General features: G+C 44.1%; 1 protein-coding gene across 1 annotated transcript; it reads left to right on the top strand.

The window, feature by feature from the left end:
* The first annotated feature begins 329 nt into the window (after window positions 1–329).
* Window positions 330–3179, top strand: fzd9b (frizzled class receptor 9b). Its single transcript, XM_026193198.1, has one exon. The coding sequence runs from the start codon at window positions 912–914 to the stop codon at window positions 2667–2669; it is 1758 nt and encodes a 585-aa protein (XP_026048983.1). The 5' UTR covers window positions 330–911; the 3' UTR covers window positions 2670–3179.
* Window positions 3180–22911: the final 19732 nt, after the last annotated feature.

Here is a 22911-nt window from a genome sequence, read left to right on the forward strand (position 1 = left end):
GTATTTTCACACTGCAAACATGTAGAATAGCCTGCTGTAAAAAAAAGAAAAAGAAAAAGAAATCCATGGTATCCTCATTACTGCATGTAAGTTTTTATTATTATAGCTGTTCCTGAGTGAGATTTTTTGCCTTTTTTAACTGCTGCCCTACGTCGTGTTTTGAAAAGTTGCCAAATAAGTGCAGCAGCTTTTCTGTCACATCGATAATTTTGTTTTTTACTCGAGTGTGCAAACGACTATATTCGTCGTGACATTGCAGCTTCCCCCCACCCTCCAGGCAAAGCGCCTGAAAGGGTAGGCATACTATTCAGGGCAGAAATGTCAGAGGTATTTGACCATCCTCCAGCATCTGTCTGATAATTTTCCTTGTGTAGTGCTCGGGCTGAAATGTGAGCGTCACGGAGCGCCCACCCTCCTCCTCCTCTTCTCCGTCTCTCCCTCAGTGAAGTCCCACTGAGCGGCTTTCAAACTTCAGTGTCGAGCCTGAAAGCGGAGGAGGAAGAGCTGGAGCCGACAAACAGCCTCACAGCAGCTCAAACAGCCGCTGTGATCGCTGCCTCTCTTTTTCTCTTCGCTCGGTCCACTTTGAGGATTTACGCACAGCTCCCCGGCGTTTGATTTTACGATTTTTGTTTTTGTTTTCGTTCCTCAATCTTGTATCGAAGTTTCTGTCACGTTTTAGTCACGGACCTTTATCTCGGCAGACTGTGGGAGTAACCGCTTTAATTCAGGACTAAATCATAACAGCGAGCCGCTCCGAGTGCAGCTGGGGAGGTTTTCTAACGGAGAGCTGGCTGAATTTCGACCTGCCCTCGACATGGGGAAATAGCGGGGATCTTCTCTACCCGACCCCGTGTGTCTTCTGAAAGACAGAGACCCCTTTTTTTTTTCTTTTCTTTTTGGCCGAAACGATGAGTATGGACGGCTGTCCGCTGAAGGTGGTGATTTTTTTGTGGTGTCTGCTGGTGATTTCGGGTTCCAGCTTTGAGATTGGCTCCTACGACCTGGAGCGTGGCAGACCGGCCAAGTGCGAGCTCATCACGATCCCCATGTGCCAGGGGATCGGCTACAACCTGACCCGGATGCCCAACTTCATGGCCCACGACGACCAGAAGGAGGCTGCCATCAAACTGCAAGAGTTTGCCCCCCTGGTGCATTACGGCTGCCATGTGCACCTCCGCTTCTTCCTCTGCTCCCTCTTCGCCCCCATGTGCACGGACAAAGTGTCCACCTCCATCCCCGCATGCAGACCCATGTGCGAGCAGGCCAAGGAGAAGTGCGCTCCCGTCATGAAGAAGTTCAGCTACACCTGGCCGGAGTCACTTAATTGCGAAAAGCTGCCTACCAGGAATGACCCCAACGCTCTGTGCATGGAAGCCCCGGAGAACGAAACCAGGACGGAGGGGAAGAAAGGGGAGGGCATGCTTCCAGTGCCCCCTCGCCCCAGGCAGCCGGGCACGGGCAACAACCGCTCTCCGGGCAGCGTGGGTTCCTGCGAGAACCCAGACAAGTTCCAGTTTGTGGAGAAGAGCCAGTCTTGCGCTCCACGCTGTTCCCCTGCTGTGGATGTCTTCTGGTCTAGGCAGGACAAAGACTTTGCTTTCATTTGGATGACTGTGTGGTCCATCCTGTGCTTCGTCTCCACCGCTTTCACCGTCCTGACCTTCCTCCTGGAGCCTCACCGCTTCCAGTACCCAGAGCGACCCATTATCTTCCTCTCCATGTGTTACAATGTCTACTCCGTGGCCTTCATCATCCGCTCAGTGGCTGGGCCCGAGAACATCGCCTGCGACCGTGAGCACGGCGAGCTGTACATCATCCAAGAGGGGCTGGAGTCCACCGGCTGCACCATCGTCTTCCTCATCCTCTACTACTTTGGCATGGCCTCGTCTATCTGGTGGGTCATCCTCACCCTCACCTGGTTCCTGGCTGCAGGGAAGAAGTGGGGCCACGAGGCTATCGAAGCTCACAGCAACTACTTCCACATGGCTGCTTGGGGGATCCCTGCTCTCAAAACTATCGTCATCCTCACTATGAGGAAGGTGGCTGGAGACGAGCTGACGGGGCTGTGCTACGTAGGAAGCATGGACTCGGGCGCCCTCACGGGCTTCGTCCTGATCCCTCTGTCATGTTACCTCATCATCGGCACCTCCTTTATTCTCACGGGCTTCGTGGCGCTCTTCCACATCCGGAAAGTGATGAAAACCGAGGGCACCAACACGGAGAAGCTGGAGAAGCTCATGGTGAAAATCGGCATCTACTCCATCCTCTACACCGTGCCGGCCACCTGCGTCATAGTCTGCTACTTCTACGAGAGGCTCAACATGGACTACTGGAAGCTGAGGGGGCTGCAGATGAAGTGCGGATCTTTCAACGGACCCGGCAGCGACTGCTCGCTTCAGACGTCCGTGCCCACAGTGGCCGTGTTCATGCTGAAGATCTTCATGTCGCTGGTGGTCGGTATCACCAGCGGGGTGTGGGTTTGGAGCTCCAAGACCCTGCAGACCTGGCAGGGCCTGTGCAGCAGGAAGCTGGCAGACAGGACTAGTAGTAGGAAACCCTGCAGCGGTGTCAGCTGCGGCAGCACACACTGCCACTACAAATCTCCTGCTGTGGTTCTGCACATGGCCAAGACTGACCTGCACTCAGACAACCCCACACACGTCTGAGATTGAGCACACACACACACTCACACACCTTTGCCCTGTGTAAGGAGCTGCTAAAAGACTTAATATGAAGATGAGGCATTGAATTGAACTGTCACTTACTTCTGTGCTGCTGCCAAGGGACACGAAGCTACACCATGAGAAACTATAAACAGTATTCAGTGCATAAAGGGAAAAATGTTCAGTATTGCTATCCATATGTTTCCTGTTCATAGTGTTCTGTGCAGTAGACATGCCCGGTGTTGCAAAGAGAGGGAAAAAGAGACTCGTAGGGGAGGTATGTTGGGAAATATTAGCGTATTCTCCTCCCTGAAAGTGGCATGATTAACTGTATAAATGTGTATAAATGTGTTATTTATTGTCAATATATTTAATTTAAAGTTCACCTTGGCTCTTACAGGATTTGTTGTTTAGATACATTTATTAAAAAGGTCGTGGGAAATCAAGTGCCTTTTCTAAGACCTCTGGTTCTGGCCTTTTGAAGGATAATAAATTTGCGGAACTCATCCTCAACTTTCTTGCCTTCTTGTTGTTTTGATGACCGTTTAACAGTTTCAGCAACCTTTAATAAGTTTTCGTGGCTACAGATGATTGTTTGAATAGATTTCGTAGCTTTTCTTCTTCAGGGATTTTTTTTTTTACAGCAGGACTGCTGCCGCGTGTGTTGTCTTCCAAAGCGCAGGCTACATCCCAGAGGCGTCCCCGACAATAATCCTCAAAGAGAATTGCTGATGAATAGAGTGACAAACCGTGGCAAGTATTAATGTTTGCATCATCAGAGGAATATATTTAATTAATAGCTGTTTTAATCCTTCCGCCGAATCGCTGTTGTTGCCCTCTCGCTGCTCTATTTGATCCCCGTGCAAACACTCGGCACTTTGATGTGAGAGGACAGACCTGAAGTGGATTTCAGCCTTATTGCATGGTTTCACTGACAGATTGAAGCTTAGCGCACGCGGCCAAAACTGTGGTTGCTCATCGAGTAGATGGATTATTAACTTAATATTCGAGTTTATATGCGGCTTGTGTCTCTTGGAGCCTGCGCTTGTGATATGAATTAAGGAATTCCGCAAAGCAGTGCATTTTGTTTGGCTAAAGCAACGACGTGCTCTCAGAAACTGACACGAGGTATAAATGATCACTGGCTGATTCAGAGAGAAGGTATGCATAGCATTATTTTTCATTGAACAAATACTCTAAGTTGGTCCTCTGCAGCTAACTTTTCAGTAATAAACCTGATTTTAACTGTGCATGAGCGCTACCATCTCCTCACACGGTCCATAAAAAAGTGAAAATAAATAGCTTTTACATTACTGGACTTTAACAGTGTAAGCGCAAACGTAAACTGCAACCACACACACACACACACACACACACACACACACACACACACACACACACACACAGCAAGTTGTGTGGAAATTAGTGTTTGACAGCGGTGGAGTTTATTATGTTTGTGTGTAATTGTGTGCTGTGTCACCACAATCACCAGCAGCAGCAGGAGCAGCTTGTGGGAGTGATAGTTTGGTAAAAGTGGGATGACCAGGAACGTTACCGGGATGTGAGCTGGGTGAAGCAGGGGTGAGCTCGCTGACCATCTCCGCACATCTAAAAGTTGTGTCGTTTGCATTTTTTTCTCCACCGCTTGAATTTCAGCCGAGTCATTAAGGATGTAATACAGCTTGTTCCACTGTTCAGTTATGACACGCACAGCATTTTTTAAATCAAAGGCAAGTTGTGTCTCTGCAGTAAATTAACCACATTTCCACTTGGCGTGGTGGTGTTGTCGTGGATTTGTGCAACGCATGAGTTAACTTAAATTACTTATTCCTTCCTTCGTTGGAAGAAGATGTGGGTTAACTACCAATATCCTCCCCTCTTTTGTTTTCATTGCTCAGCCATTGTAGATGCTGTCCACGGTTTTGGCAGGCGAGCGCTGCGAGTCCTGGACTCTGACACTGTGTGGATCACATTTAACTATTAAAAAGAGCTGTTTTGCTTGGAGAGCCCTCGCGGCCCGAGGCTCGGCTGGTGGTGTTTTTAGGCCACATGTTCCAGTTCACGAGCGACTGATCGGGGGCGCGTGCTTCCTCCCCGGTTCACACTCCAGTGACATGACCCAGAGAGGCCAAACACTTGCCGTGTGAGACACAAACCAGCTTGTCCCACCTGCGCTGAGCTGCTCTGATTAGATAGGAGCTGCAGAGGGTTAAGCCCCTCTTGAGCTTTTTTTAAATATATTTTTCCATGTAGTGCTGAATAAAAAGCCTCTTTTTTAAAATAAAAAAGTGGGGCCAGCAACAGCGACAGGATGTCTTTAATGTGTTTCTTTTCCACAAGTATGAAGTCTATCGCTGCATTTCCAGGTCACTGAGAGCTATTTTTAGCTCTTTTCTTTCACAGAGGAAAGGAATCACACAGCACAGCGCTTCAGATAGAGGCACGAACGAAAGAAAGGTTCATTCCAAAAACAGTTTGTTTGAGCTGTGGTTCTTTTGGCGCCAGATATGTGGCTGCCGGGAACACCTTGCCTTCACACACGCATACAAACGCGCACACACCTGAGGTCTGCGGGGCTGGAGGAGCGCCAGCCAATCAGCAGCAGGCTTGTTTTGAAGAAGACCCCACCCCATCTCCAGTAATGTCCAATTTCAGGAGTAAGTAAGCCCGGTCTCGCTCGAAAGATTTAGTTTGGCTGAGGCTCGGCACTGTTTTTCTTCTCCTCTGGCTCAGGAGGTTAAATAGTGTCAGAGTCAGTCGCACTGAGCACCAAGTTTGTCTGGGCCAAGAGTGAGGCTACTCCCAGAAAAGGCAACACTTTTCCCTTATAGGTTTCTCAGGGAAATTTCATTGTGTGCGCTGAGAGCTTTACAGAGTATTTATTGATTCTGTTTATCCGGGATTTGTACAATTTGTTTTCGACTAAAAGGCGTAAAAACACCTCAGCGGTTATCCCGCTTTAGCTGCTGACACTGTGTTTTTGTCTGCTGAGGAGAAATCCCTCCATCTGGTCATGGGTCTGATTAAAGGCGATCATTATGGCATCAGTACGCCTCCCTCATAGACTTAAAACCCCTGCCCAACCCTGAGGGTAAAAAGAGAAAATAAAGCATCCTTCATTACCCTGCCCTCCCTCCCTTCTGCAGCCCCTCACCCCCCTTGAGCACTATCCCTTTCCTGTGCTGTTTTGATGTGTAAATGAGCGCATTGAAAACCTGCAGGCCCCCAAAGAGATGCTTTCCATGAAAATGCGGCAGTCAGAGAGCACCAAAGTTCACACAGCTCACCAGTCCTCGCAACCGGACTCCAATCAGACGCCCAGTACACGCACAAAAACCACACAACGCGACCGCGCGCGCATGCTGATATCACGGCCCGCGCGGCGACCTCTGAGGCAAGTTTGATGGTGACTTTTTGTCTAAAATGAGGATTTCAGTGTCAAGTGGCAGAGGAAGAGATTGAGGGGCTGAGGTTTTCCAGCCGGTTTAATGAAAGCAGGCAGACTGAGAGATGAAAAGCCGTTTTGCAGAGGGTTTCTTATTGTTTAAGAACCTCTAATGTAGCACAGAGGGAATGCTTAAAGGTGTTTTCACCATTCAAAATTACTGTGTCATACATACATCTGTTGGAGGTTTGTATACAGGTACTGAAAGTCCATCTCCAGTTACCTCTCTGTGTTGTTTGAGAGATATTTTTAAGGATAAAGTCCAGCTGTTGCTCGTCCAAGTTCACGTCAATATTTTCACTGCTGCTGTCTGGGGGAAAAAGGCCCATCTGCCTCACTTCAGTAAAGGAAAGAAAGTCAGTTTGTATTTAAAATATTATCCATTACCTAGAAGGTTTGGTCAGTTTTAACAAGTCAGATATTAAATATCCATATCACACTGACCTGATATTTATTACTCTGTGGATCGCAGTCTCAGCTGTAACTGTGCTTGATGTGAGCTCAAGGACACGTACCTTCAGTCTTCATCCTTTCATCTTCATCTAACGAGGGTAGAGACACGAACAGGAGGAAGTGTTCCTTTGAATTAAAATCAGAATGAACTATGAATTAAACATCGTCCAAAAGGGACTCAAATCAACATTTAAAACTTCAATGAAGAGCACGCAGGCACAGCAACAATCTGCAGCACGGCTTACAAGCGGGTGCACACGTTTGTGGCGTTGTTGAGATGGCAAAATTACAGAAAGAAGCTAAAGTTTTGTTTCAGGACCTTAACAAGGAGTGTCGACTCGCTCCGAGATATAAGAGGAGTTAAATATAATAAGGAGCAGTGAGTGAGGAAAGCTCACGGTAAGGAAAAAAGTAAAAATGGGTGACTATTGTTGTATTGAAATCATAATTAATAATGCCCTTACTTCACTCTTTAGCGTCATCCACTGACACTAAAGAGTGCACAAGAAACAGGAAGTGACTGCACCTTTCAGACACCTGGAAACCAATGAACAGCCACAACCTCTAGGAGAGAACTCTTCTGCAGCCAATCACAGTCCATCCGGGAGTGACTGCAGTCACTCAGATAACTACAGCATATCTAAATTATAAATTAAGAGAGACTGGCAACACATTGGAATCAATTGGAGTTAGTCTGTCCAATGGCAGCTCATCTCTTTGCAATAGGAAACTCGGTTCAACTGGTTGCCAACTGGTTGTTTTCTGGTTTTACTCCCATAGGAAAGCAAGGTTACCAAGACTACTGTTTAAGCCCATTCCTGCATTAACTATGTTGTTATTTGTGGAGGATTTCTGAATTGTCTGTTCCCGGTCTGCAAGTTTCTGGTTGGACGCTGAAGTAGTTCATGTGAATTTCTGTTTATTGGGATCTTCTATGTATGTAGACATCAGATTTGCAATTTTCAGTGATTTATTACAGACACACTGCTGTATTATCACAAACAGACTGCATGCTATTATCAACTTGACCCCATTCAAACACAAACTGATCGCAGACTTCATCTTTTATCATCTTCCTGATGCATCCAAGTGGCTTCGAGGAGGACAACTGAATGATCGCAGACCTGGTCTCCGTCTGTGAAGCAATCATTTCAAATGCAACAAGACTACAAGTCCATTGTTTCCCTAGTGCTTAATATCCAATCTGACCACATTGGACCTTCGGGTTGTTCCAAGTCCAGGGATGAAAAAATGACAATGTTTTGTAAAATCCACTCTTTGTGATGTTCAGAGTTATAGAATTAGTGAGAGCTACAATCATTATTCTCAAACGTGTTGCTGTTCTGAAAGGGTGTATTTTAACTCACCCTATGATCTTCTACTAGAGTGAACCAGTACGTGATCTCCTGGTTTATAAAACTGCCAGTTTTGCCACAGGTCTCTAGAGCGGGACCTCTATCTGAAATATTCAAGACACCAAAGACAAAAGATGGTTTGAGCAAGTGGCATTACCGAGAGGATATGGTTCTAATTGTGAAGTTACTTTGGGACAAATTAAGTTAAAGATGTCAAAAGTGCAGGGAAAACAGCGCTGTAGGTCAGAACAAATAAAAACATAAGAGGTACGGATGGGAGTAGGAGCACTTTACAGGAAGTGAAAGTTTGAAGAAAAAGTTTCCAGCTTTTTGCTGTATCTTTTTTTAAATATATATTTTTTTGTTTTTTCACGTCCTTTGATCAATAAGCAGAAGACAGAGAAGTAAAGCTTTCTCATCCCTCTGTACTCATTCCTGTGCTCCGTCTGCCTGTGGCTGAAGGAGAGATGAATCAGTGAACAGAGGGAGGTTCCACCGCTCGCTCTCGCTCTCTGAAGCCAACAGCATTGCTGTGATCACTGTTAATCTCCTTTGCCACTCTGCTGCCATCTCCTCAAATACATTCATCTCATTTCCAATAGCGTTCGCAGCCTCTTCTTCCTTTCTAATTAGGCACCGTCAAGATTTCAGAAGTCACCCTTTGGTGTTCTGCAGTAAGCGAGATGGCTCTTTGAGCAAGGGGGTCAGCCATGGCAAGTATTTGTTTGAGGGCTAAATCACAGCAGGCCTTTCATCATGTTGTTATGTTGCACGATCAGAGGCTTGGGATTATGTAGGTCAGACGTTGGAGAGTGAGAGCACCCCTTTTGTAGCTGCCATTTTTATTCAGTTGCTAGGCAGCACCCGCTCTAATCTCTTGTACCAAAGAGTCTCTCCCCAGAGAAAAAGAGAGGGAGCAGGAGTTACAAAGGACGGGAAAAAATGTGAAAAAAAGCATCAACAAAGAACACAAACCCATGCAAGGACTGCTTTTAGAAACACTCTAAAGGGAGGGAGCGGAAATGGACAGGATGTGGGAGTCTAAGCTCGGCCCTGAAACCTGCTCTGGCCCTCCTGAACATCTTTAAACCCCTGTGGACTGTTTGTGCCATTGACTCGCTAACTAAAGGATCAACAACAGCGGGCTACATTCAGCATTTGAATCTGTGGCACTCTTGCTTAACGCCGGGAAGCGAAAACTTAACAGCCTTCAGTTCTCGAGTCTAGCTTTTCAAAACAAGTGGAACAGCTCCAGTGGGTCAGTCAAAGCAGGACAGTTGATGAAAGTCACAATGTTGACACAGATTTTCTGTCAGCGAGTGCCAAAATGGATCAGAACCGCTCAGATGTGGAGCTCGGTCTTCTGGCAAAGTGTGTCTGCTGTCGCGCTGCTGCTGCTGCACCCCCATCCTAAATGTGCTCATGTCACGCTCCGCCATCAAAGGCTCACCCCTCGGCTCTGTGTTCTGAGAAAAGGAGGCACACCGCCCCCCCCCCCCACCCACTGATCCTCCCCTCCCCCCCCAGCCCCGGGCTCAGTAAGGATCTGCTATTCTCCGTTGCATTTCACACGCTTTGATTTGGAGTTTTGAAGTTTGTTCTTGTCTGCCTTTTTTCCTCTCTATTTTTTTTGACTTAGTTCTATTTCATATTGACTGTTTTGATTCATGAAGTTTTCAGATGATGAATGCTCTGAAAAACTGGCACTGCAGCACTGATGGCTCTAATGCTGTCTGTAATCGCATACGCCTGCTCTCAGTCAGTGAGCCTTTGCAATGACAAAGAAGGCCAATAAACTGTATGCAAAACAATGAGTTAGTCTTAATCTCAAACATTTACATCCTTGCAGGGAGTGAGATGAGAGGACTGCTAGGCTACCTCTGCAGATTTAGCATAAAGTCTGAAAAGTTACTTATTTGCAAAGTTGCAAGCCTGCTGTTTTTGTTGAATATTTTCCAGATTTTCCTTCTACAGTGTATTGACTCTCTTGGCAGAACTGAGATGAGCACTAGTACCATCGTTATATCTGTATTCAAACAATAAGCTGCTAGCTAGTAGCTTAGCAAAAGTCCTTGAGACACCACTCATTTCTTTAGATTTTGCCAGGAAAATGGGTCCAGAGATTTATTCAAATGTGCAAATACACAAAGAAATACAATATGTGTAAATATGTTAATCATAGCCTTAAAAGTATACGTTTTTGGAATTTCTTTAAGTATGACAGGAATGCACTGTCATGTCTAGAAATAAAGCTGCTACCAATCAGACACTTTCCAGGTGGTTTTCTGAGTTCATAATTTCATCAATTTTGACAAGATCCCCAAAACCACTGGCTGAAATGCAGCTCAAGAAATCAGAAGCCTCCACTGTGTTTTATAAATGGCTACAGACACTCACTGTTGTACTTGACCTCCTCCATACATCGTGACAACAAACTGAACTAAAATTTTAAGTTTGGATTAATCGCTCCATCACACCTGTTGTCACTGATTTTCAGTCCAGTTCTTGTGTAATTTGGTATGCGTCAATCTTTTCTCCCTGTTTCCCTTCCTTAACAATAACTTCTTGACAGCTTTCCGCCGAGACCATTTCTGATGAGGCTTCAGTGAATCAACTGAAGGGCCAGATGCATCTCTCAGGTTCTGTGTCAAGTCTTTCCTGTATTTTTTCCCATTTCTTAAAGACATGACTTCCAGATACTTATCTGGTGTAAATAGTTTTTCAGGCCTACCCCTTCTTTTTCTTTTTTCCTCCATTTATTCAGTTTCATCAATTTTTGAGGATAGGAAATGTTTTCCACTAATATCTCAATGGGGAATCCCCTTATTGGCATCATCTGCCTGTGTTATCTATGGCATCTTTCCTACATTAAACAACAAAAAAAACAAAAAAAAAACAAAAAAAATGGGACCAAATCGTGTGTATAGTAATACAATTTTAAATTAGCTGAGTTGTCTGCGATCTGTTGACTCAACACACTGCTTCATAGTTCAAATTAGTTTCCTTTTTATATTGACTCATCAATGAATGACTCATAGGTCAGCATTAAGCAAACATAAAAATCGTCATCTAAAAGGTAAAAGTAGTGGACTGAAATTTGGTGAGAAAGCATCCAGTGCCCAAACTAAAAACCCTGAAAGACCTTCAGAAAGCCTGAAGAATTATTGATCAAGAGCATTTAAAAAACTACAAGTCTGGCTGCTTAGAAGCAAAATATACAGCAATGAGGGGTGGCCTAAGACTTTTGCACATCACTTTAGTTGATAGTTAGACTGGAAACAAGTGTGAGCAAGTAAGAAAATCTGCAAGCCAGTACCTCTAAATCTCTGTCATTAACATGCTATTATAAATTTTATTTCCATAAAAAAATCACAAGTCTGAAACTATTTTACCATTAGTCTTTTGCAAAGCTAAGCTAACCGTTGGCTATCTTTGTAATTAGCAAATATTTCACAGAATTACACGCACAAAAAAATTGTAAGTCAATAGTTTCTTGTTTTCTTAGAGTAAAAGAAAGACTAGAGTAAGAGAAAGACTAGTACCACTCTGTCTTTTTGCTAAACATGACGCTAAAGCTAGCCACCCGCTACCTAGCAAAGAGATTGGAAAGAAGGGAAAACAGTGAGGTTTGACTTATCCAAACAAGATGCGGTTTCAAGAGAGGTTCTGTTCAAATATTTTTTACAAAAAGATTATATAAATTTGATGTAAAATCTTAATTAGCAAGATTTAAATGTTTTCTTTGTCACCTGTTTCCAGTCTTTATGCTAAGCTAAGCTAACCGGCAGGTGGATGGAACAAGGCTCAAACTGACGCTACATAACAAATGTTGAATTATCACTTTAAAACAGAGGGGTGATTTTACTCCACCAGACTTAATTGGCTAATTAAAGCGGCGCTGTGTGAATGGTGCCTGTTATTGTGGGTGTGTGTGGAAAGTTGAAGGGTGTAGGGGGAGTCCTCAATATAACACCAATGGGAACAGTTTTCTAGCCTGGCTTCTGTTCTTTGTTTGCAAGAATGAGTGCGTTAATTAACTTGCGTGTTTGGCACTTTATGCAAGTATCCGCTCAGGTTGCCCGGGATTATTTGTATTCTGTAAATAAAAGGAGAATTTATTGAATAGGACATTTTGGGGCAGTTCAAACACATTTATCCAAAAAACAACTTTCCTATCATCAATTAAGCCCCTTTCTAGCCAGCACTGTTGACTCAGGCTGATCACTGTACATTAGCCAGTCTGCGGAGTAAAAGGAACCAGCTGGGGCCACACTCACTCCAACACTGGACCTTTTGTCAAGGTCTGAACCCCCTACAAGTAAAAGAAAAACCTTGTTGTATAAGACATTGTTCCTATTGTGGCGTGTTAAAGCTGCCATGCCAGGTCCAACACAGTGCTGAATAAACTGCGGTTTGTGTACATACTGTAACTGTAGGCTGTGGAAACGGAGTGAGGCAACGGTCTGTGATGATCTTGGCGGCTGGTGAGGATTTGGCATGCAGACCAAGGGCTACAGCAGCAGTACCACATGCGGCCTTTTCCCTCAGGATAATAACTGCCTGTGGAGGAGAGAGGGAGAAAACCTGCAAGGATCAGCCTTCCTGTTCACACCCCATCATGCATGAGCTGGCAGGATCCTTGTGTTGTTATGGTCATGAGACATTTCCTGTGTGTGTTTTGGGGTTGCATCTGGGCTTGTTTACAGCCTAGGCTAGAGCCTCATTAAGTGGAACATGGTACTAGGCGGATGTGGCGGGGGGGCTCAAGTGCCTATTAGTGGGACCAGTCTGTAGCCCCAAACCAGAACCCAACTGGGCCAGGTGCTTCAGCTGGGTTTCCAAAATACAGCCAAACATGGCGAAGGAAAGCTTACTCATTAGAAAAGTGTGCAATTAATTTAAAAAACCAGCACATGTATCATCCACGGAGGCCTCAGATGCAGAATTAAATAATGCTGGTGATATTCTGTGTTTCATTTCTTAACACATGCTTAACACACTTCACACCATCAGACTACTAATCACAAATTTCTGATCATAATATTTAAGCTTTTGGAATAGAAAGAATAAATGGTTTGTGTGCATTTGTTGAACACTAATTCCAGCTGTGTATATTAATACATAACACCACATTTATTTTTTAAAGTTCAGAAGTTCAAAGGAGGACCCGAAAATAAAGATGCAAAGTGTGCACGACGCCAGGTTGCAAAAACAAAGAGTGAGGCCTAATTTCAGAAAAACAGACTCACAGAAGTCCAGCCCAGTTCAGTAAAAGGTCAACCAAAGCAGCAAAAACAGGTACAAAAATCTCGAGTCAAGGCATCAGCTGAACCACAGGGGGACTGGCAATCTCAAAACAACAGCCAGGCGGAGCTTTAAACTGCCTATGTTACAGAAAAATGTGATTATAGTGCATTACTTTTTAATGTGTTAGAGCCAGCGCGAGTAAAGCTGTGTGTGGATAACTTAGGACAAACTTTTCTTTTGTTTCTTTAAATTACTTACAGAAAATATTTAGGTTGCAGTTATATGATGATGACTTAGAGTGCAATCGCTTGAATTCAAGGAGCTGAACAAAACAATGTATTTTAATACAGTCCCATTTGCAGGGAGTCAAATGAAAACCGGCTGCCCGAAGTCTGAAACCTATGGATCTCAATAACTAATGAGTTTTCTTTTTTGTGATGCCTTGCCAGGTCTTTCCTTCTGCTGTCTTCAAGTGCAATTCAGCTCAGTTATGTTGTGATGAATCTGTTCCTCCTTCTTTAATGTTCCTCCTTCTTTACCTAAAGCCTAAAAACCCCAGGTTTCTTCCTGAGTATCTTTTGGGCTAGTATTTATCTGCACTTTGAAGCACAGTCCAATCAACATTCCCTCATTTGGAGGAGTCCGAGCTGGAAGTAAAGCTCCGTACACATCGCAGCTCATCATTTCTGTCTTCTGTCAAATCACTAATAAACACGAGTGACCCAGCGCCACTGGAAGCTGTGCGTGTCCATACATCACACTGGCTCCAGTGTGTTTTACAGAGGATGCGTCATTCTCTTTAAGATATCCAAAGAATGCAGTTCCAGCGCCGGTCTGCTGTTTTAGATGTTTTTGCAGAGCCTAATCTGTTTTTTTCTGTTCTTGCAGCTGATGGCTGGTTTTTCTTGTTTTCCCTTTAAAACACCCTGCCACATAGTGAGCGCATTCTTCATTTGATTTTAAGTATTATATATCTGAAGAGGTCTTTGCCATGGAAAGGATCCCATGATCATCCTCCACTCCTATCTTCAGTCAATATCCGGGCCTTTTTGTGTTGTTGTTGTGTTTCCTTTTTCCATCCTTTTTGCAGCCCGAGGACTTCTCTGCTAAAAGAGCTTCTACTACAAGTTAGGCTGAGAGAGTTTCCTAATTCAAATGTTAAACCCCTAATCACATGCTGACATTTTAACTGCTTAACTAACTGATAAAAAGGCTACACTTGTACAAAGAGCATATTTTCCAGTTATATTTAAGCCCCGGGTGTCAAACTTATATTACATCAATTGTCAGTGTAAAGATGTTCAACTACACATTTAATCCCTGAGATATCTTAATAAATAAGATGAAGAGGTGAAATTACACCATCACATTTCAATTATTCTACATGATAAATGTGTACAATTACAGAAAAGGTTCTGGTAGCTCACTGCCCGGACTGTTTCGTATGTCTAAAACTTGAACTTTTAACCAAAATTTCTGTATTAGCCAATTAAAAGCATGATTTTTTTTGTCATGTCGTTTGTTTTTATATTATTAAACTACTTTGGTGTAGTATAAATGCCTGTGAGGGAGGTCTTTATCAGCAGGAAAAGCAGCTGTCAAACTTCAAAAAGTTCAAAAATGAATTCCCGCCTTCATGTTTTCCCAAAACTGTCCAGTGGTCTGGATTGGAGTCTTTGCTGGGCCGATTCTGGCCCCAGGGCCTTATGTTTGTCATCTCTATCCTGGACGGTGACTCAGTCTAAAAACTTGTGGCACAACACAGGCAGGTGATCCAGCTGGCGGGAACAAGACAAATGCACAAAGTAAAACTAAACATGAAACACAAGGTAAAAACAAAACAATTCCGGGTTTTAGAAATTCAGTACTGATTTTGTGTCTTTTCTTGGAATTAGTCTAATGGGAATTGCCCTTCATGGCATAAGTATGGCTGCTAAATGAGTCTCTTTGATTAGCATGAGCATACTGAGGCGTTCTTGATACCTCCTTTCTTTCTGTGCATATCCAAGTAGCCATCTTATTAATCTGCGCACAACTATGAGACCCTCAGAGCGGCGGCTTCGTGAATTCCTGCGACGTTCCAGTGTGAAGCGTCTTGCACAGACAGAGGACAAAGCAGAGAGGGATTAACATCTCCCGCCTTTCTGCACATGCACACTCGCGCTGTGTAACGCTTAACATAATCAAACACTCACCCAGTGTGACACACAACACAACCAAACACTCTTCTGGGACTACACTACTAAAACAAACCTGCGCTAGAACCCCAGGGGCCAAGGAGAGAGGTGGAGGAGCTGAGGAGGCGGATATGAGGGAGGCCAAGCACTCCTGGTGTTTATGCTGAGCAGCCAGCGACTGGGAAACGCTCGGAACACGATCCTCGTGTTTTCCTTACCCCAGCTAATCCGACAAAACGACAGAGGGAGCAGATTCCGTTACAGAGAAAGCTGCCACTTAGATATTTATCCTCGCTAAGGCAAACATCTGGCCCCGGTGGACTTTTTTCACAGGGCGATATGAGTGGGTGTGATACTCTGCTACATTTATTTGGGTGTGAAGCTTTAATTAAAAGTGAAAGCGATGCCCGCCGGCCAACTGCGACAGTTTTATCTATCCTGCCCAAGGTTCATCTGCAGGTAGGATGAAACGAGAAGAGCATTACGGCCTGTTGAATAAAACACAAGCAGATTTCAGAAAAATGAGAATGCAAACAAATACAAACAAATACAAAGACAGGGAGAAAGGGCAGAGGAGTAGGGGATTTATCTGCTAAGGAGGTGCCCAGGGTGTGAAATTTCCCCTCTTGCTGTTTGTTTTCACTTGCAGTCAGATGGAACAGCCTGAGTAACAGACAAAGTGGCCATTGCCCTTACACACCGAGACGGGCGTATTGCTTACAGAGAAATCTGCTTACTCTCCTGGGTCTGCTTTTCCAGAAGCACCCTTGCATGCAAGATCGCTTCTGTCAACCGGCTAACGGGGGAACAAGAACCATTCTTATCCAGACCGAGGACGAAAACTGCAGGGCAATTCCCAGCATTCATATAATCTTTCTTATTTTTTTCTTTTTTTTGCAGTTTTATGCTTTGAAGGGACATCTTCATCACACAGTACAGCTTTAGCACTGCGGTCACAGTCGTAACAGCAGTTTAGGGGCGAGAGACTGAGCTCATTTTGTGTTTACCGATTGCCTCCGGTGCTGGGGCCTCATTTATGAGCTGGCACATAGGATCCCTCATCACCAGAAAAAAAAAAAAGAAAGAAAAGCTTCTTGTACATACGCCGTGTTTATAGCAATGCAGGTAATAAAGCTAAGCCTTCCGTCTATCAGCTGTAATTGCCTGTGTAGGAGGCAGAAACTGTGTGAATGAGCTTCAGTCCCCCCATGTGATAAATGTTCCAGACTACTTTTAATTAAAGTCGGGGCTGGATTTGCTGACACGGTGCAGGGAACAGTTTTGGATTCCTCTGTGCAAACCGTGTTTCTGTTTTTTACTTTATTCATGAGTTTTCGGACTCGGTAATTTTACCGTCCACGCTGCCTTTACAGCACTTAAAGGCACGGCTGAAGCCATTTATTCCCATTCATTTCTCCAAAAGCTGTACAGGGTGTTTACGTGGGATTATTTCTTTGCACACCGCATCACCAGATATTCTTATATGTGTCAAATGATATATTTGTGCAGGATCTATTCAAACATGCTGGGCCTCTCATCGTATTGAAAGAAACTCTTGCCTCGGGTCGTATCGCTGACAGATGTCCAGCACATGGATAAGCTAATAAGTGTCACCCCACCTGACTGTCTGCCCAGCTCTTTGCTTGAAAGACTCAGGCCTATCATGTGTTACCTGGCCGTGCTCTCAGTGTGAGAGGATGTTAATTGGCAGTGAGGCGCCAGTCTCCCCCACCACCAGTCCTCTGGCGTCAGTCAGAGCCAGGAAAGGTGGCATAAAGCCTGGCCTCGGAGCGCTCTAGACTCCCTGGGTCCAGAGGGAACAAGGAGGCTTGATCCAGTGTGTGTGGAGGCCATCCCCGAAGCACCTGGAGTTAACTTGTACGCTCGAATGGAAAACGTGCCCAGAGAGCAACACAAGGAAGGAACTCAACCGTTTTTTGTTTTTTTTTTCTGTTAGGAATAAGAGTGAGAATTATTTTCAATTTAGGAGCCAGAGTGGTTCAAAGAAAAGGTCCTGTCTACTGTTTAGTGCCGTGCAGAGTTCCCTCCTGGCTGATTGGAGTTCACCCAACAAGTGTGTGTTTGTGTGTGCTTGAATGTGTGTGTGTGTGTGTCTCCTGGCTCCTGTCTCCCGTCCGTCTGCCTACCCTGGATTGGACTCCTGTCGCCTTAGCAGTGAAGGGCCACTCAACCTGGGTGGATATTCTTTCCCCCACATCTGCTACAAATTTACCAGAGCCAAGCCATTCAAAGGCTCCTTTATGGAGCCGTCAGCAGCACTGTGACTGCTTCCTATAACACACACACGCACTCACACAGTTGGTACACTTATACACCTTGGCACAGATGAGCACACAAACACAAAGGACACCCGTTTTGCATTCATGTGCACTTTTGCACTTTCTAAACAGTTTTAAATTCACATTTTTTTCCGCAGTTTTTTCCATTTCTCTTTCTATACAAAGACAATTAGACCTGAACACAACCTCCTCCAGTTTCTTACTGAACAGAAAATCTGAACTTAGGTCATCCCCAACAGCTGCAGACATTTTTTTAAGTGAATCAACCGTGCATGGTGGAGAAGTGCAGGGGTGGTTATTGGGCCATTACACACTTTAATCTATTTATTGCTGACATCCCTCTCACTTGGCATATGCACACTCCAGAGGAGCATTAGCTGTGCAGGGCCACCACCTAACTTTAGGTGGATTTGATCATAAGAGAAAAGATCGATGCAAAACAATGATCTGGGGTAGCAGGAAATTATTCTGCAACTTATTCCTTTCTATTATTGGATTACGGAAAATGGATTGATATGTTTTCCTGATCTGCTTACCAGAGACATGAAAATATAAAGTAATTTTAGAGTAACTTGCAAAAACGAATTTGCTTTCTTGCCAAGACGTAGATTGGGAAGAATTATAACTTGTACAGGAAACATTTAATGACCATCTGCAGTCAGTCAGCTTACCATAAAGGACCAGTATTAACAGTGACCAGACCATGGTGACAGTTGTGTCATCCATAAACAAGGCCAAGTCTACATAAAACTAAATTTAAAAAAATATAAAAAAAATGTATTCTCGGAGAGCCATGGTAGAAACATATTTACTGCATGCCCAAAAGAGAAAATAAAGCCAACAATTGTCCAAAACACTTCTTTGCTTCAATGGACATTTGAGACAGGTGCCAAAAGTGAGCAAAACTGATAGACAGTTAAAAAATGGACATAGCCTCCAGGTTAGAAATACCTTCAACATGCATTCTTATAGTGGCCATCTGGGGAGTGGGTGAGGGGGGGGATCCTATGGTTGCCTCAACTCAGTAAACGCTTTCTTGATGAGTTTATGGGCTTTATGACTCTTTCCAATTGTAAATTCTAAGCGACACAAAGGAGAACAATCCAGGATATGCTTCTGTGCGCTGTTGCGGTCAGATCCACTCCTCTCTCGTCACATCTGGTTATAAAACACGAGTACGGCGACAACTCGAGGTGACAGCTTCAAGTGTGTGACATCACACTGCGAATACTAACTGCTAACCACTAGTTGAGCAGAAGTAAAACTTGGGAAAAGTGCAATCTAATGCAAAAACTGTACTTTACCACTGCAACAAACACATTTTAAAAGACAATTCTTTTACTCTAAAGGCAAATGTTCTCCATTTCCAATAGTTGGGGAGTGTGTGTAGATAAGTTGGCATCTTTCATACAGCTTGTATGGGCAACAGTAGTAATCTGCCACCAACTAAAGTAATCACAAAGTTTTTCTCAGTCTGGGAATACTCACGGTTCCAACTATTTGGCAACTCGTGGTTGCCAAATAGTTGCAGACCAGTTTCTAGGCCTAATTCTTGCCATATATCCAAAATGCTGAACAACTAAATTTCAAATATTTAGGAAAACCTCAGCACATGGTGCATTGTAATATCCCCTCTTCCCCTCCCTGCTTTCCTGTCAGACCTTCACTATCACATTTTACATATTTTTTGGCTGGATAGAGCCAAGTTTAGCTGAGCATTGGAAACATGGAAGCAGATAGCTTGGCTCTCTCCAAAGATAACAAAATCCCCTACTAGCATCTCTAAAGGTCACCAATTAACATATTATATATCATTTATTAAACTCGGATTAAATCCAAAAAGGGAAAAGCAAGTTTATAAGTGTTATGTGCTGAACTATTCATCAACCCGGCACAGTAACAGAGCCAGACTCACCATTTCCTTACTTTTAGCACTTATGCTAGGCTAAGCTAAGCTGCCTTCTAGCTGTAGCTCTGCATTGGACTCACGGATATAAGAGTGGTGACAATAAAATGCCATTTTCTACTTTTCTTTTAAAAAGCCAAAGGTAAAAAAAGTAATTTAAGGGTAGCTCTGTGTCACTGCATGTGTCTCCATGCCTGCTATAAACAGTGGGAGGACGTTAACTGGCTCTGTATCATCCGCTGCTAAGCCTGCAAAGAATCCACCGATATATATAAGCCTATTCAACATTTGGAATCACTGGCTTGCCTGAACGGTGAGATGAAGCCTCAGTATGAATCATGAAAGGCCTCAGCCCACTTATTACGTCTACAAGTTTGACTGCCTTTCATCTTCCCTGTAGCGCGCTCATCCAATTGTTGCTGCTGCCATATCTGAATCCCCCAGTTCAAAGAACTCACTGGGTGATTCTGCGGTTATTCTCTGCAGTCCTTTTCCCAAATTGCCTTTAACATTTTCCTATTTGTGTCATCATGTGAATCTTAAATTAAAATATTTTTGAAAAAGAAAGAAGAGGAAGTGATATGAACAGGAATATAGCAGCGTTTACCTGTGTCATGGAAAGCCAGCCAGAGGATGTAAGCGCTGACGGTGTCGGCATTTGTTGCAGTCATGGCGGAGAGAGAGGTTATGTGAGTGATATGTAAATGCTGCTGCTTGGTCTACGGGAAGATTCAGACTGTTTCAGAAGAGTGCAGGATTCCCTTTGGGATGAGAGCTCTGCATTCCCAAGAGAAAAAAGCCATCCTCTGAACTTCCCAGTCTCTGTGCTCCCTCACTTTTCTCCCCTCTTACTTTGGTTATATCATCAAAGGGAGAAGGCGCACATCAGTGGAGAAAAAAAAATGGGGGAGAGACGGCTCTGTTTTGTGAATAATGCATTAATAATCATTTATACTTGCTCTTAAAGCAGAAGGGGGAGACAGAAATTTAGGGCATGTCGCTGCTGCAGTCATGTGAGTTGGTTTTCACACTCAATTTTCGAGACACCTTCATGCTCTGTGAATGATTATGTTACTTCACTTCTTTCTGTTCTGGCAGCCTGTCAGGATTTTTCTCTTTTTCCCCCCCGCTTGTCCTCATTTTCTCTGTGTGCATTCCTGCAGCTGCCAGCCTGATAGACTATTGACTGAGCTCATTCTGAAGTGTGGCGTGATATGACACAAATCGAGTTTACGCTCACAGCTCAAAACTACCTTCGCTGTCTGCCGGAGCAGTAAGAGCCTGACTCGCTGTGATGGCACCGGTGGGACAGGTGTCAAAAATGCGGCAAACAGGCCTCGGTGTAACTTCATCTTAAGCTGGGGATGTGTTCAAAATGTACTAAGATATTCATAAAAGATCCTTACAGTGACAGCTGTTACAGGTACAGATGTGCAGCTAAAAGACACTCACAAGCCTCCAGAACATGATAGGATCAGGTGACTGCAAAGACCAATCCTCAAACTCATCTATCTGCCGTTTACTGATCCCTTGTGCCATCTATGGAATTATCCATGTTTGTTACATTCCTAGCTGGGATAGGCTCCAGCGCCCCCCGCGACCCTGAAAAGGATAAGCGGAAGCGAATGGATGGATGGATGGATGTTACATTCCTAAATGTACTTTTTCTGTTGTTTAGTCACCTTTAGTCACCTGAACATATGTTTTAAGGCTGAATCTTGATTTAGACTTCCACATCGTAACTTAAGTCATTACCAGAAATGCTGTAAGTTACGCAGCAGATGGCCGGAGGCTTCTTCCTGTTAAAGGGGAGTTTTTCCTTCCCACTGTCGCCAAAGTGCTCGCTCATAGGGGGTCATATGATTGTTGGGTCGCTGTATGTATTATTATAGGGTCAACCTTACAATATCAAGCGCCTCAAGGCGACTGTTGTTTTAATTTGGCGCTGTATTAATGAAACTGAATTGAACTGAACCAGAAACCCCTCCTAACCTTGTACTGTAACTTTCCACACCATTCAAGTCAGTGCAGGCTCCGTTGACCCGACGGGCAGTAATAATTCTCTGGGAGGTTCACGTCAGGGTGTGGGAGGTTACACCGTAAGGTTAAAAGGCGTGTCCAAATCATGAATAAGAAATGCCAGTCACCCCATGCAATGCTCAGAAAAACTGCAAAAACCCCAAGAGCTACATCTCAGACTCTGCATTCCTCAGTTAGCATGTTAAATGTTAAAGTTCATGACAGCACAATTAGAAAAAGACAAAACAAATATGGCTTTTTTGGCTCCCAGGAGAAAGAACATGGCAGCATGGGTTAGGAACAAACCACAAGACTTCTGGAACAATGTCCTTTGGACAGTGACCAAAGTGGAGATGTTTGACCACAATACACAGGATCTTGTTTAGAGAAAACCAAACACAAACATCTCATACCAACTGTGCAGTGGTGGAGGGGTGATGATTTAGGTTTATTTTGCAGCCAGGGGACCTGGGCAGCTTGCAGTTACTGAGTCGACCATGAACACCTAAGACAGCCAACACTTTGCCAAATTGGGTCATGCAACTGGACAATGATCCAAATCACAGCAGGAAATCAACAACAAAATGGCTGAAAAGCAAACGAATCGAGTTGTTCCAATGGTGCAGTCAAAGTCTAGACCTCAACCTGAATGAAATGTGTGGTTTAAGAGAGCTTTGCATAAACAAATGGTTGCAAATCTCAATGAACTGTTAAGAAGAGTGGGCCAAAATTCCTTCGTAATGATCTGAGAGACTGAGAAAGTCAGACAGAAATTAATCGCTTCAAGTTATTGCTGCCTAACTTGGATCAATAAGCTACTGAATCATTGATAGACTTCACATCCCTGTAGTTCCTGGGATGGTCATGAGTTAGTCTTTGGTGACTCCCATCTTTTAATGCCCAGCTTTAATCTGCGTCCACACGAGAAGCAAAGCACTCATTTTGCATCACATCGTAGCTGGTGATTGGATGACATTCCAGGCTCTGGTTGCCTAGGTAACTTTACTGTCAGATGTTAATCAACAGTATCCTTCCCTTTCATTGGTAGTTCAACCCATCACTCGCCTGGAAATTGAAAAAGGTTCATCTCGTCGCCACACTGCTTCTTGTGCTGACTCAGATTTTGAGCAGAAATAAGAATGTTTATTAGATTATTTCCCCTTTTGTGACGGCTGTCCAAAGTGTGAATTTGTGTATAACTCACCTGTTAGCACAGTATTAAGGCTTGGAGTTAAGCCTCAGCCAGATGCTGACACAGACACTAGATGCAGGTCTCTTCCTGTTTAAAGGGAGCTCGTTCTCCCCATTGGTGCCAAGTGCTTGCTCATAGGGGATCATCTGTG

This window comes from Astatotilapia calliptera, chromosome 14, assembly GCF_900246225.1.
Source record: "Astatotilapia calliptera chromosome 14, fAstCal1.2, whole genome shotgun sequence".
Taxonomy (NCBI): Eukaryota; Metazoa; Chordata; class Actinopteri; order Cichliformes; family Cichlidae; genus Astatotilapia; species Astatotilapia calliptera.

Bases quoted from the DNA above. Each gene is read 5' to 3' on its own strand.
- fzd9b (XM_026193198.1), top strand. From the start codon at position 912: ATGAGTATGGACGGCTGTCCGCTGAAGGTGGTGATTTTTTTGTGGTGT.